General features: G+C 38.9%; 1 protein-coding gene across 2 annotated transcripts in view; it reads right to left on the bottom strand.

The window, feature by feature from the left end:
- ASB15 (ankyrin repeat and SOCS box containing 15) overlaps nt 1-14,288 on the bottom strand; it is a 29,094-nt gene extending 14,806 nt beyond the window's left edge. For both annotated transcript variants that reach the window (XM_059074302.2, XM_059074300.2), the window contains exons 1-5: nt 14,213-14,288; nt 7,044-7,222; nt 5,405-5,457; nt 5,187-5,318; nt 3,892-4,050 (exon numbers count right to left, since the gene is read on the bottom strand). In XM_059074302.2, the coding sequence (XP_058930285.1) occupies nt 3,892-4,050; nt 5,187-5,318; nt 5,405-5,457; nt 7,044-7,150 (451 nt within the window). In that variant the 5' untranslated portion in view covers nt 7,151-7,222; nt 14,213-14,288. The remainder of the gene's footprint in view (nt 1-3,891; nt 4,051-5,186; nt 5,319-5,404; nt 5,458-7,043; nt 7,223-14,212) is intronic.
- Between the last annotated feature and the right edge of the window lie 905 nt (nt 14,289-15,193).

Below are 15,193 nucleotides of genomic sequence, written 5' to 3' on the forward strand. Positions count from 1 at the left end.
GGTCCCTGGAGGGACCGAAAGTGATTCTTTTTTCCATCTAAGGAGTATTCCATAAATAAAGACAAAGATAATGGTGGCAGGTTAAGGCAAATAAAAATGGCATTGCACGGGCTTCCCTGGTGGCGCAGTGGTTGAGAATCCTCCTGCCGATGCAGGGGACACGGGTTCGTGCCCCGGTCCGGGAAGATCCCACATGCCGCGGAGCGGCTGGGCCCGTGAGCCATGGCCGCTGAGCAACATGGCATTGTGCATCAAAATTTTTTTTATAAAACAGCACTTTTTTCTCTTATCTCTCCTTCATATGTTAATGGACTGTGAATAGCCAATTTCAAAGTAGCCCCAAAATTCAAGAAAAAACTAAGAAAGTGCCACGGATGATCCATTTTCCTATGAACCTAAAAAGACTTGACATAGGTTCCACAACGAATGTGCTGAAGAAGGTAACCCAAGGAGAGTCCGTCTTCTCCAGAAATGTGGATGATAGGGACTTAACTGAATACCTCCATAATAGTTCCTTCATGAGACTTTGGTTTTATCTTTGATGTTACCATTTGGTTTTTAAAAAGATTATTTCCAAATGTTAATTCTATTTTGACTCTGATAACTCAACGATCAAGTTCCTTTCCCATACTTTAGTTATTGCTAGAGTAGAGAGATCAACAATTGAGACTTTGAAATGCATATAAATACTTAATGCTCTGTTGTGAGCATTAAGCAGTAAAGAAAAATTTAAATGAAGCAAAAAGAAAACAAATGCGTGATAATCATCACTTAGTTGTCCCTTAAGAACATGAGTGGATTGAGAATAGCAAGTAGAGAATAATTGTATATTTGCAAAGTGAGATAGTATACAAACTCTGGAAAAGTGTATCTTTTTTGCAGAAATCAAAGACTATCTATAGAAACACCAACAAATAACATGCAAATACTCCATGGTATATGACTTTACAAAAATAATAGATCACACTAATAGCGGTGAAACAACCAGAGGTGATATTCCATTTAGTATTTGTCCCTGCTCAGGAAAAGATTTCCGTTCATTTATGAAAAGCACCATGTTACTGTGACATAAAGCCTGGTAACATGTATGCAGAGAAAAATCATCTCTTCCTCAGTACTTGTGTTTCCCCTTTTCCTCGAGCAAGAGAAGCCCCCAAGTTTTAGCTGTTCACAGTCTATCCAGGTAGAGACTAAATATCCCGGCTTCCCTGGCACCTAAGTGTGGCTATGTGACAAAATCTGAACAACATGGTATGAAAAGAAGGGCTGTGTGCAATGTCTAGGTCATCTTCTTAGAGGTCAGCATGCTTTCCCAAGGCTGCCTCTTTCCTCCCCCCTGTGGCTGGAAAAGGTAACATCTGAAAGTCTTGTGTAAAGGAGGCATATCTACCCTGCCAGCCCCTTCTGAAATGTTGTGTGAGAGAGGAATGAACTTCTTTCTTTTGAAGTCATTGCTGTTTGTTTGTGTGTCTGTGTTTGTTTGTTTTGTTATGGAAGCTTTACCTCTACCCTAACTGTAATAATTAGTTTGTCCAATTTAATCTGAATTTGGGAAGGCTGAAAGCTCTGTCACAGGGCAAGAGTAAGTAAGGAATCAGATCAGAATGCTCCCACGCTGTGGTGACACTGTTCATTTAACAATTTTGTCCAGGGGCGAAGGCTTGCCTAGGAGATTTTCCCTCCTTTGTCTGCTGACGATCCCCTTTACATCCCCCCGAGTCACAACTCAAGAGCAACTTTCTCTTTGGAAGCTTCACAGATTCACTGCTTTCTTATTTCCCCAATTTACTTTGAATATACACCTTTGTTATAGCATGTATTAACACTAATATTCTTTTTTTGGTTTTGTTTTTGTTTTGCAGTACGCTGGCCTCTCACTGCTGTGGCCTCTCCCGTTGCGGAGCACAGGCTCCAGACGCACAGGCTCAGTGGCCATGGCTCACGGGCCCAGCCGCTCGGCGGCATGTGGGATCTTCCCGGACCAGGGCACGAACCGGTGTCCCCTGCATCGGCAGGCGGACTCTCAACCACTGCGCCACCAGGGAAGCCCAACACTAATATTCTATTACAATCATATCTAGACTCTCCTACTAGACTCTTTGAGGAAGACGATCATAACATTCATCTTTCTATCCATGCTGTCCAGTACATGCTGGCTTACTGTGACTTTTCAGTAAACGTTGCTTGCACTGATGTTGAATTAATGTTGTCAAATGTAAATACTTTACTGATGTTCAACTTGTCTAAGTTTTCTGTTGCTGATATTTGGATTGTTACTGATATTCAGGTTGTTACTGATATTCAGGTTGTTTTAAACACTTTAGTGAGTTTTAGTGTGGACAGGAGCTGTGGTATTGTTTTCTCGCTGTGCCCACAGCTCGTGATGCTTTATTTGCTTTCTCTGTGACTGCTGGTGCACAATCTCAAGGCTTCTCCCTCTCCTCCTGTCACGCCTACACTATTTCATAACGTCTCTCTTCTCCTGAGCATCAACCATGTGGCAAGAGTTTTACATATTTATATTTTTCTCTAATTTTTTATAACAATTCTGCATGGTGGTGTTGTATTTCCATTTTATACTGGAGGAAACTGCGGTCCATGACTACAATCTCACAGCTAGAATTAACATTCACATAACAGTACTGTATTGTATATTTGAAAGTTGCTAAGAGAGTAGATCTTAAAAGTTCTTGGGGTTTCCCTGGTGGCACAGTGATTAAGAATTCACCTGCCAACGTGGGGAACACGGGTTCGACCCCGGTCCTGGAAGATCCCACATGTCACGGAGCAACTAAGCCCGTGCACCACAACTACTGAGCCTGCGCTCTAGATCCCACGAGGCACAACTACTGAAGCCCGAGAGACTAGAGCCCGTGCTCCACAGCAAGAAAAACCACCGCAATGAGAAGCCCGCGCACCACAACGAAGAGTAACCCCCACTCACTGCAACTAGAGAAAGCCCGCGTGCAGCAACGAAGACTCAACGCAGCCAAAAATAAAATAAATTAATTAAAAAAGGAAAAGTTCTCAACACAAGAAAAAACAATGTGTAACTACGTTAAGTGATGTATGTTAACTAAGCTTTTTGTAGTAATCATTTAGTCATATAGACATATATCAAATCATGTTGTATACCTTAAACTAATACCATGTTATATGTCAATTCTATCTCAATAAAATGGGGGGGAAAATAAATCCAAGGATCTCAGGTGCCAAAGCCGAAACTCTTACTCCACACCTATGTCCCTAAGAGAAGGAAAGGTTATCTTTGGTCATTTGTAGTTAACCTCATCTCTCTCTGCTTCTACAAACAGACCTGCTAATTCTTATCTGTCAACAAGCAGCAGGATACACAAGCCTGAGAAGAAGCTGATAGATAATCGACACCTTCAGGCTTACAACCATTCCTGTGTTGCGTCACAGCGGCGACCCCCTAGTGGTGCCCACTGCTGCACCTGTGTGCTCAGAATCTGCTGGATCTCCTGCCTTTCAGTTCTTCTTCCTTGTCCTGCTGTGGACCTGATGTCTCTCTTTGGAATTCCCTTTCTGCTTCTTTATTCAGGCTACAGATCACACATGCAACCTTCCTTATAGCTGGACCCCAGTTAGAGAATATTCCTTTAGAACTGGCACTCCTAGCCTCATAAAACTCCTCATTCGGGTCCCTCCTGATTAATTGTTGCTGAAAGAGCTTTCACATTTGACGTCTTTGTGGGATAGAAAAACTAAATCATAGGACAGGTGAGATGGGGCTTAGGGGAAGACCTCAGCGAATGGAAGGAGATGAGGTCACACAACTTTAGCCAATCAATACACAGTGGTTTCCAATAAATACTTATTCAATATTATTTATCTCAAATTATAAAAGTTCTAGAAAGAAAGGTCATTTACCTAGAAGAAGGGGTGTCTCTCCTTTGTCATTTTTGGTGTTTGGCCACACTCCTTTCTCTAGTAGAGTTCTTACATTTTCCACCAGACCAGCTTTGACTCCCAAAGTCAAGGGTGTTTCTCCATCAGAGGTCTTGAGCTCCCAGAGTGTCTTATAGGATGCTGAGACATGAAAGCATTGTGTAAAGTTAAAAATCTTTACTTAAAGGATATCATATAGATCAGAATGATGCAATACTATCTACAGTAGATTGAACAAAGTCAAGTGATGAAAAAGGGAAGACTAAAAAGAGATATGATTAAAGTCTAGCAAATGATAGTGAGTAGAAGTAGATGAGCGTGGGCTTGCTAATCAAGTTGACAGCTAGCCAACCAACATCTACGTCACAAGGTGCCTTTTAAAAAAATGATAATGGGTTGTGAATTCTCATTTCTTAATAAATTGTAAAACAAATCCCCAATCCTTTGTATTATTATTTAAACTGCATCTGAAATTGCTTTTTATCAAATGAAGTCTGTGAACGTGGGAATGAGAAGTATTTGAATGAATGTATCCAGTCACAATATGTCAGAAAAGAAACACCATGCTTAACATCATCTATTTCTGTCTGTCTGACTATCTGTCTACCTGTCTAATTATCTGTTTTTAACATTTCTTTAGCTGGCTGGATAGCTGGATAGCTAATTATCCAGTAGCTAGCATTATCTCCTACAGCAGAATCAGGGAGCAACATTGAAGGTTGAAAAGTAGAGCACTTTCAAATTGTTTTATAAGATGCTGAGATGTGAAAAAAGCTATGTTAGAACATCAGAATTATTATTAATATTTAACCCTAGGTAGGCTTACTGCAATAATTATTAATGCTTGCATTATGAAAAAATTAATGTAATATAAGGATAGATATTGTAAGTACTATTTGTTGTACTAAATAATACTCTTTTGGAAACCACTAACTCAAGAGACAATTCAGGATGAAAATTGAAAACTGACTTCTAAAAGCAAAAAGCTTTATATTTAAATACATTAATTCATGCTGCAGACAAACTTTTAAGTGATAATCACAAACATCTTCCCACCAACCTGTGCCATATTTTTAGGAGGACGCAAAGGGTGAGCTCTGAACGCCACAAAATGTACTGATCTTTGTACTCAGTTTAAAGCGTGAGTACTGCCTTTTCCAAACTGCAAATCATCTTTTATTCTAATTTTTCTTTTTGCTTGTTATGTTCATGGGGATTACTCCATAACATCTACCTTATGGCTTCAGTTTGGTCAAGGGGATTTTCTGTTCTCTTACCATCCAGGACAATCTCAAGTATTTGTCGAATGGGTTGAACAACAGCTTCATGCAACGGAAACCACCCTTTTTCATCAGCTTCATCCAATGCATATTTATATTTCACATACTCCTGGAGCTCAAGAATGTGACCTAAAATAAACACATGGGCTGATAACAAATCTCTTGGCCAAGTAGGATCTCCAATCCATCCTACTGTAGGCGGTACACCCACTTACCTTGCTTTATGGCCTCCACCAGCTTTCTCTTTTGATCACTTAGTGGTACAAATCTACAGAGAAAGAAAAACAAGCCATATTTGCATTCATGGTATACTTCAAGGAACCAAAACATTCATTTAGTTTTTGCACATACTTTTAATAATCAAGATCTATAAGAAATGCACACAACTGATTTTATCTACTTTAAAAACATAAATGTCTAAAAGTCAGATACAGAGTGTATTTATGATACATTGGACCTAAGAACATTAGTGAAGATGGAAAAACAGAAGATTATAACATCGTCTCTGAAATTAGTTGTAGGCAATGAAAAAGGGGTAAACAACTGGAGTCAGAGTCAGAAGAGCTGCGTTCAGGTTTTGTGATTTTGTGATCCTGGGGAGGCCAGTAGCCTCTCTGGATGGTGGTTCCTACATTGGTAAAATGAGGGGATTAAATAGGAACATCTCTAAGGCATCTCCCAACTTTAAAAACACTATGCTCAATAAAGGTTTGTTGCTTTGAACTTAATAATTGCTAATTAACGATTGCTTACTTGGTAGTGTATGCTCTACCCTGCATGTTCGAGTCTTTAAGCAACTGATCCACAAGTGAAAAATAGGCTGATCATTTACCAAACTCCTAATCATTGGCCCAGCGGGTCATTGTCAACCCTCAAGGAAGTTCTCTGGTGTGTGTGTTTATTCAGAGGCAACGAGGTATTTCATAAGAAATTGATTTAACTCTATTAAAGCAGAAGCACCCACTGGTATTCTAGGACTGTGAATGCCCTCCTGGGTACTCTGAAGTTTTAAAATCTGTTGCAGATGAGGGAAAAATGAACGAGACCAGAAATTTAAATGTAATATGTCCATTTTTTAAAAGCTCAAAAGCAATAATTTTATAGCACTGAACCTTTTCAAAAGCACTTCAAAATTTCAGAATACGGGATTCTAAATACCATAATAGAATGTAAAGGTAAACTGAAGTTTGTTTTTGTCAGAAGTATAATGTATGCTATTCAAGACAAAAATTTACTTTGGCAGTTTTAGACTCTATAACTCTTGCCCACACAAAACACCAATTTTATGTGAAATTTGTTAACTGCTGTCACTTGAAGAGTAGATAATTAAATAGGCTCTGGTTTATATATTATTTTGTCACATATAATAAAATCGCTCAACTCTTTTCCCATTCATTAAACTTACAGGCTAGGTGAGTTAGCATTATTCTTTGTATTTTAAAGGTGCAACATGGAATCCATTTCTTATGAAGGCTGCCTGAGTCAGTAGCAGAACAGATTCTGTATACTTAGCTATACGTTAGTCGTATAAACAGTGCTTGCAAATTTGTTCACATTATTTATGGTCCTGTTTGATTCCATAGGAATTTAGGAAATAGGCCATCGTATACAAACAAATTCAACTGGGAATTTCCCATCTAGGTAACCTCCATATTCCACAGGAGACAGGGATTTGTAGAAGATCAAATAGGTAAACCTGTGCACAGTAGCTCTTGTACGGTATTGAATTCCTTGCCAGAAAAGAAAGGGAAGCATTTTCCTGGAGGAGGGCTCAGGAAATGTCATTCATTTCATTTTACAACAAAATGAAGGCCATGAAAAAGTTTTGGTGAGGATAGTCAATTTGAATGTTACCTTTCAGGATAAAATACAGTCTTGCTGGCTTCAGTGGATTCTTGAATACTGAGCTGAACATCATAACTTGTAAGATGATCTTCATCAGAGTCATAATTAGCATCCATGACTGAATATAATTTTGAAAGAGGCAAATTCTTATTATCAGCAAATGCCACAGAACCGCATATAGAATTTACCTGAAAGACGCAAAATGAAAAATTGAAATGCATTCACTTTTCCTCATTTAACAAACAAAATGCAGTTAATATTTTAATCCATATTGTATATATAACACCCATTCTAACTTTTGAAACCTTAATTACCTGCTCTTTGGGTATCTACATTTTCTAATTTTTGACTTTCTTTTGAGTAATGACTATAGTTGGGCTTACAAGAATTACTTTTTCCACACTTCTGACTTATACTAATTTGGCCCATGGTTTTTCTCAAGACATTGTTCTACACAGCACAGTAGAAGTTCAAAACTCTGAGAAGACAGACAGAGGTAGGAATAAAGAATGGTGAGCCTTTCACATTCTTTACTTTTTCTTTATTCTCTGTCTGTTGTGCGTGGATTTTTTGCTGATTTAGTCCTTTCTTCAAACCCATGGTTTGAGTTGGCTGCCTTGAATTGCAGTTATTTCTGTATTTGTGTTCAACTCCTTCTACCAAAATCTACGTTCTTTGAGGTGAAGGGCTCAACCTCACTTATCTCTGCATTGATGGCCTGCAACTCTAAAAGGTGCCTGGCATGGGGAAGCTTCCCAATGAACATCTGTTGAATTAAAGTTGGAGAGAACAGGACGTCACAAATGTAGTGACTTAGCCCTGCCCTCAGGAAATTTGATAGAGCAAGTGGACAAGACACGAAGGAAACTTCAAACAGAAGGAACTGAGAACTTCTAAGCACTGTTCTTCTTGAGAAAATACTGTCTAGTCTCACGATGAAGTGAACAGCTTTCAGAAGTCCAGAACTTTAAAATAAAAAAGGAGAGCGTTAACCTGACAAAAACAGCCTTAGGCACTTGGAGGACTTCTTTACTGACCAGTTTAGGTGGGTTTGATAGACCACATGGCTCTCTGGGCGGTCTAGGAAATCCACCTTTATGGACTTGTGCTACATGCATTCCCGGCCATGGAAAGATCCTTTCTCACACCTTGACAGAAGGGCACCCTTAATGCACTTAGGGAGGCTGGAACTGCTAATATAAGGATGGGTGTGGTAAGGACTAGCTTTATTAAGTGAGGCTTAATTGTGGGAACTGTCAAACCGTAAGCAGAGTTAAAATGGACTCCTGCTTTTGAAGAAAAGAGTCAAAAACAGAGAGGCTTCTGGACTGACTTATGTCATTTATTGATGGCTAGTTCAGTTCTCCCTAATCCACTTGTTTCAACCAAATCAGAGCCGCCATGAACAGTTGTGCAGGATGTGTGCTACACAAGTGTTCCTGGTTGATGAAATCCAGCCAAATCTCCCCTACTCGAGCTGTGCACACTGGCAGGGTACTTCCCCGAGGAAGCAACATCTTTTCTTCATCTGCACCAAAGCGCTTATAGCCTGTGGGATTCCTGAACTCAGCTGAAAATTTTTTAACACCAGAAAGTTAAACAAAAAGAGGCCGGATTATTTAGTGTTTGGGATAATAAATGAGGAGAGATAGACATGACACCTTTTACCATCCAGTCTTCCAATCTTTTCCCAAAGTGGAAGGGCCTCAGGATTTGGTTACTCTCCTTCAGAAAGAAAGCCATGGTATCTCAGCAACCTCAAAAGTCTGACACATACCCTAGGGACCTTATTCACCAAATAGACTCAAGTGGTATTTTAAAAAATCGATTGTTTCTCTGTTCATTGTCTACTTTCTCGGAGAATGTAACCCAATAAGAGGAGAGAATTAGTCTACTTTCAGAGCCAAGAGAAGTACCCTCTTAAGGCATGTGGACTATAAATGGGTGTTGAATGAATGAATGAATGAACGAGCTAATAAGTGAACCTAACATAATCGAGGTTCTGCTTTATTCTTAGAGTTGACCATTTTCAAGTATGGCATCTTTCTTCCAACTAAATGAATCTGATCGCCCACTCTGTGTCTGGCTTCATTTTTCTCCCATCTGTGCTTTTACATCTTATTCCTCTTCATTCACAAGGCCCTCCCAGCTGTTCCAACCCATGGTCCCCATGGCCTCAAGCCTGGCTCCAGCCATTCCTCCTTTGGAAGGAAGCCCTTGCTGAAATTCTTCAGCTCCTCTCTGGACCTCTTCATCCATGAATATCTCCTCTTATATAGTGTTTTTCCAACATCTGGATTTACACTCATTTTGTATTAGCTTTGCAAGTTCTTCACATTTTCATGTTTTGTATTCTCACTTGGACTATGAGTTTTCTGAGGGGAAAAAAAACCCCTTACTTTCTTTGTCCTTTATATCTTTTCTCTCTAATTCCATTCCTAATCAACTATAGGAAAGTGCCATTCTCAGTGATCACTGGAAAAAAGTTGTTGACTCATTACTGGCAGACTAGTCCTGAGTCCCTTCCAGCAGCACGATTAGATGATGACGTTATCAGTGTGGCATCGCCCGTTGCCTTTCTCCCTAATGTCACTGTGGAGATGAGGAGATTGCATGGCTCTGGCATTAGGAATGGGATCCAGAGACTTTTGCCTATTTAAATCACCAGCTTAACTCTAAACCTGTTTGAAATTTGGGCTTCCAGTACGTGAGACACCACAGACTACTTAGCGAACTGAGTTGCTCTGTGGAAAGTTTTTCTTTCTTTTTTTTTTTTTTAATGTCCTTTTAACTACCATCCAGAAGGATGTTATCTAAGACTCTTAACTATTTTGTATCCCTAACAACAGCAGGATTAAATGGTGAGGAAAGTCTTGCTACTACATGGAACATCCCCCATCTAAAATAAACTGTCTCCAACATTTTCCTGAAACCTTGGGATGAACTGAAGACCTGTGTGCAGGTACTCTAAGGTGTCAGACAGACAATCAAGGGAGCATCACTGAAACAGAACCAGAGACATCAAGATGCAATGAGAAGGGCAAAAGGAGATATATCTGTCTACTGCCAGCCTTTATTTAAAATTATTTAAATAAAGCACCAACCAGGAGTCTGAGGAAAGGCCAAATAATATTTTGACATCCTTGAAGACCTAGTCACAAAAACCCCACTTTTCAGTCTAGAGAATTAATTGACATTTTCTAGATAATCATTTGTCCATCTTTTTCTGGATAAGCCCATTAGTGAGATTTATTTATTCTCCATAAGAAGCCGATTTACAAAATAATTGGGACTATCATTCGAAAGGTAGCCTTTTCATTTCAGGCACTGGTTAACCTTGCTTAGAGTCAGGAACACGTCTGATGAAAGCAATGGATTCTCTCTCCAGAGGGATGCATGCCCACTCAAAATTCTGCATAAAATTTTAGGGAATTCATGGATCCTCTGAAGCCCTTTCATGTACCCCAGGAAAAGAACCACTAAGTTAAGGATTTCCAAATGCTAAATGTATTATTCAGATATCAAGAATTTTTAGTTTACTGTCAGATGGGCTGAGTAAAATCCTAGAGTAAGACAGTGGGAAAAGGATTTGGTTATCCTGTAAGTTTTAGAATAACTTTGGTAATAATAAAAATGGTGATTATGATAATAGCCGTAAGTTATTGAGTGCTTGCTTGGTTTCAAGCACCATGCAAAGCACTTTGTGTACACTGCTTTGCTTTAAATCCTCCAATTCTACTTTGTAGGTATTAGAGATTTATTATGCATAAGTGGAAACTTAGGCTAGGCTTCAAGAGGTTGAGAGACCCACCCAATGTCACAGAGCTGCTAAGTAGGGTCTGGATAGAGTACGGTAACTTCATTTTTTTTTTTGCGCGGTTCGCGGGCCTCTCACTGTTGTGGCCTCTCCCGTTGCGGAGTGCAGGATCCGGACGCGCAGGCTCAGCGGCCATGGCTCACGGGCCCAGCCGCTCCGCGGCATGTGGGATCTTCCCGGACCGGGGCATGGACCCATGTCCCCTGCATCGGCAGGCGGACTCTCAACCACTGCGCCACCAGGGAAACCCAAATAGCTACCTTTTATTTACACAGTTGAATTGTAGGGTGAGTAAAAAAGTTCTGACTGCATTTATTAGCTACAATAACAATAAAAATTAAATATCTCTAGACCTTAATAAAAAATATTGTTCATATACATATGTTTATGTGTATTTGTACATATATACATATACATATACAAATACATATATAGATATACATATATTCTCTCTCTAAAAATATTTGTTCCTGAAATATTTGTTTCATCTGAACAGGGCAAAAGTTCCTGTTTGGCACTTGTCAAATCTCTTTCCATTAAAAACTCAATAACGAGCCATTGCATTTCTCCATGCATTATTCTGAAATTATATACAGGCCACTGATTTTTTTCTGCTGGGGACAGTAGTTGAATTTGCCCTCGCAGCTCATCTGTCTTATTAGCTGTGTCTGACGTGTTGCAAGTAGTCAACAAACATTACCTGGTGTTATTCTGTGACTGAACCCCTCTGGAAAGGGCAAGTAGAAGCCTAGGGATTGTCTGGTGGTTTTAGCTCTAGTCCTCACTCTGGAACAGGTATGCTGACACACTCCTTATTTCCTTCTCCTTCCTTTTCTCTAGAATCACCTGATTTCAGAGTTGAAGAGCATTAGGTAGCCCCACTTGTAAATTCCATTTCCAAGATGCCCAGCAAGTAATTATCCAGCCTCAGCTTGAACAGCAAAGTGACAGGAAGTTTACTCTATCCCACACAGCCCTTCATCTTTGGCCAGCTTGAACTATTAGGAAGTACATTTAAGTTGAATCCATCTCCTTGAATAAGTATTCTATAATCCTAGTTCTAGTTGGACCATGTTGAGAAAATGTGCTCCTCTGCCACATGAGAGCCCTTTAAACATCTCTCAGGAAGGCTGTCAGGTCTCCACTGAGGCTTCTCTGCCCAGACCTGGACAACCGTTCTTCCTAGGATGTGGGTTCGCCTTCCTCCACCATGTTGATTGCTTTCTTGTAAACACACTTGTTTCTCCATCTCTTTCTAAAAGTGGCTCTGGACCATGGACTCTGATGGCAGTATGACCTCTGTAGTCAGACCAACACAACAGTAAGCAGGTGTGACCACCTCCCTTTTGCTAGATGCTGAAGACCTGTTAATTTAGCCCAAGTTCAGGCGAATTTGGGGTTATTATATTACAGACTTGATTTGGACCTCTGTTGCCCTAAATTTTCCAAGTCATATTCCCCCCACACACATTGTTGCTGTACAATTCTGTGTAGGACTCTTTATTTAATCCTATCGTGTTTCTTTCTTTATTTTAGATTTGAATTTTATTTCAGTCTGTTAAGAGATAATGCATTTTCTATCCCTCCAAATATTGTTCTATTTGCATGTCTTCTATACGTCTACCTGCTCCATTAATAATGCACATGTTGCACAGAAATTGGCGCAGGACAGAGGCCTTCAGGTTGACTGATCTATTATTTAGCACCCTTCAAGAAAAGCTGTTTATCCAGTTACAAATCCTCCCAAAGACACCACCATCTACTGTTAATGTCTCCTTTATGATAGCAAGACCATTGTCAAGAGATACTGTCAAATAGCTTGTTGAAATACAGATGCATAATATCTACTACATTCCTCTTCTCTACTAAGTCAAAAAGACAAAGGAGGAGCATTGACTCACCAGTTCTCGGTAATTATTATTATTTTCCTGAGGATTTTCAAACTATCCTATTCGTTCATTCAAAAATATGTATTCAGTGTCTGCTATATTCCAGGCACATTGCTAGACACAAGGCAATAGGATCCATGCACCAAGGAGTTTACTGCCTTTAAATAATGCATTCTAGACTTTCCCCCAGAAACAACACCAATAACTCCCCTCCCTTCAAAGGTTTAGCAGAGAGTCAAGCACACAGCAGGTCCTCAATAAATATTTGTCTTATTGAATTTAATACTTATTATAAGCAATATCTATTAAGTGCCTACCTGTGACATGCATTAAGCTAAGTATGTTAAATATTTTATGTCATGTAATTTCTATGACACACTTCCCCCCCATTTTACAGATGAGGAAACTGAGGAACACAATGGCTAGGTAATTTGTCCAAGCCTGTACATCTAGTGAGTGGCAGAGATGTAGATACAAACCCAGTCATTTGACATTAGAGGTCACACAGCTTGACCGCTGTACTGTAACTCATGACTCAGCTACTCTGATGGAATTAATACAAAAGTGTCTCATTTTATAATCCAAATATTCATAAACCTCAGAAAAAAAATTTTTAAAGAGTTTAAGCAAATAACTAGCAAATCTATCCAACAACTCTAGTGGAAATATAAATATTTTAGGTAGATTTTCATTTCAAAACAAGGTATTCCCATAAAAACAACAAAGTGTAGAATTATGATATTTTATGACAATAATATAATGTTCTCAGCAAAAAGCAGTGTTAGGACTTCCTCGTCCACATTACTGCTATTTCATAGAAATCATTTCATTTTAGATGTAGAATGTTCCTTAGAAGTTATCTATTCATTTAAGAGCCAGATGGGTGATGGTCTCAAATAAATTCTAAGGACTTTCCAACCTCAAGACTCTATGATTTAATTTCCAGAAGCGAATTTCCAACTCTACTGAGATCCTTTCTTTTCCATCGAACTTAAAAGAATTTAAAGGAATTATTTCAATCTGAATATTAAGCATCCATCTTTCGTTATAAGTGATTTAAAAACACCTTGATAAAAATTTAATTATTCACAAAAATCATTTAATTTTTTTCTCAGAAACCAGGGCTAGCTAAGACATTCCATAGTGTCTATGCTGACACTTTCTTTTTTTTATTATTATTATTTTTTTTATGCTGACGCTTTCTATGAGCATATTCATTCTTGATCTGTTTTTCTCGTGATACTGTTTTTTATTAAGCTTAATAACTATGCAATTGAGTCAATATTCTGTAAACGAATGAAACAACCCTGGCTTTATTCTGTAATTAAAAAGGCCCTAGACAGGTGATCAATGGTAAAGAAAGTAATGAGAAGCTATCACAATACGTGTTTCCATCTCTTCAAAATATTCCCAATACTAGACTACTGAAGCTAGTTGGTGAGGAACAGGTAAAATATTTCATAATCTCTCACCTTTTGGAATTATCATCTTGTCATTCTTATCCAGGACCTTGCCTTCCTAAATCAGAGGAAGTGCCTTGGAGCCAATGTGTTCCTCTGTGTATCTAAAATTAAGTACCCAGTTGGTGGCTAAATTAAGATCTGACCTTGTACAACTGAAATATGAACGATTCTTGGCACATAGTAAAGTGAGATTTCTCTGGACCCTCATCACAAGAAACACATGGCCACAGAGGTATAATAAGATTATCTGGGTCCTGATTGGTTCAAAGAGCTCTCATGAAAACAAATGATCTGCCAACCCAGTTGCTATGAGGGTCCTTGCTGAAGGAACAAAGCAAAACCACTTAAGTAGAATTTTAAAATATTTTAAAATCAGTTGTTCAAGAGGCAAGTCTGTGAGTCTCTGCATCTGCAGATCCAAATCCACTTTTAGTCAATTTTAACACACACTCTTTCTCATTCTTTGTCTTTTAGACTCATGTCAAATCTCATTAAATATGATCTTCTTCTTGTAGGAATTTACTGTTTTTTATTTGATTTGCATTTCATACCTGCCAGTCTGATACACAGATGGGGAGATGACATTCAGTGATATCTAATCTGATCAAGACTTTTTAGGTCAAGTTATAAAACATAGAGTCTAAAGTGAGCAGCAGAGGTAAAGCAAGCAGAAAATTAGTATTTTAACTGGGAAGGGTTGTTTGTTTTCTTTTAAAAAATAAAGTTTAGTGTCTTATTGATTTTCTAATGAAAATAATCTGCCTTAAGTTTGTTTTGACATGGGTATCCCTGGATTAACTTGGCCACTGTCAGCATTCACAAAGCCATCTGGCTTCCATCCCCACGGCTCCATTAAAATAACTCTTCTCAAGTGTCTCACTGACCTCCTAGTGTCTAAGGCTGATCGACACTTTTCATTTCTTATTTTTCAGGCCCTCTGTTGGATTTGCTGCCATTGATCCCTCCCTTTTTTCCTGAAACTCTCTGCTC

This window comes from Kogia breviceps, chromosome 9, assembly GCF_026419965.1.
Source record: "Kogia breviceps isolate mKogBre1 chromosome 9, mKogBre1 haplotype 1, whole genome shotgun sequence".
Lineage (NCBI taxonomy): Eukaryota > Metazoa > Chordata > Mammalia > Artiodactyla > Physeteridae > Kogia > Kogia breviceps.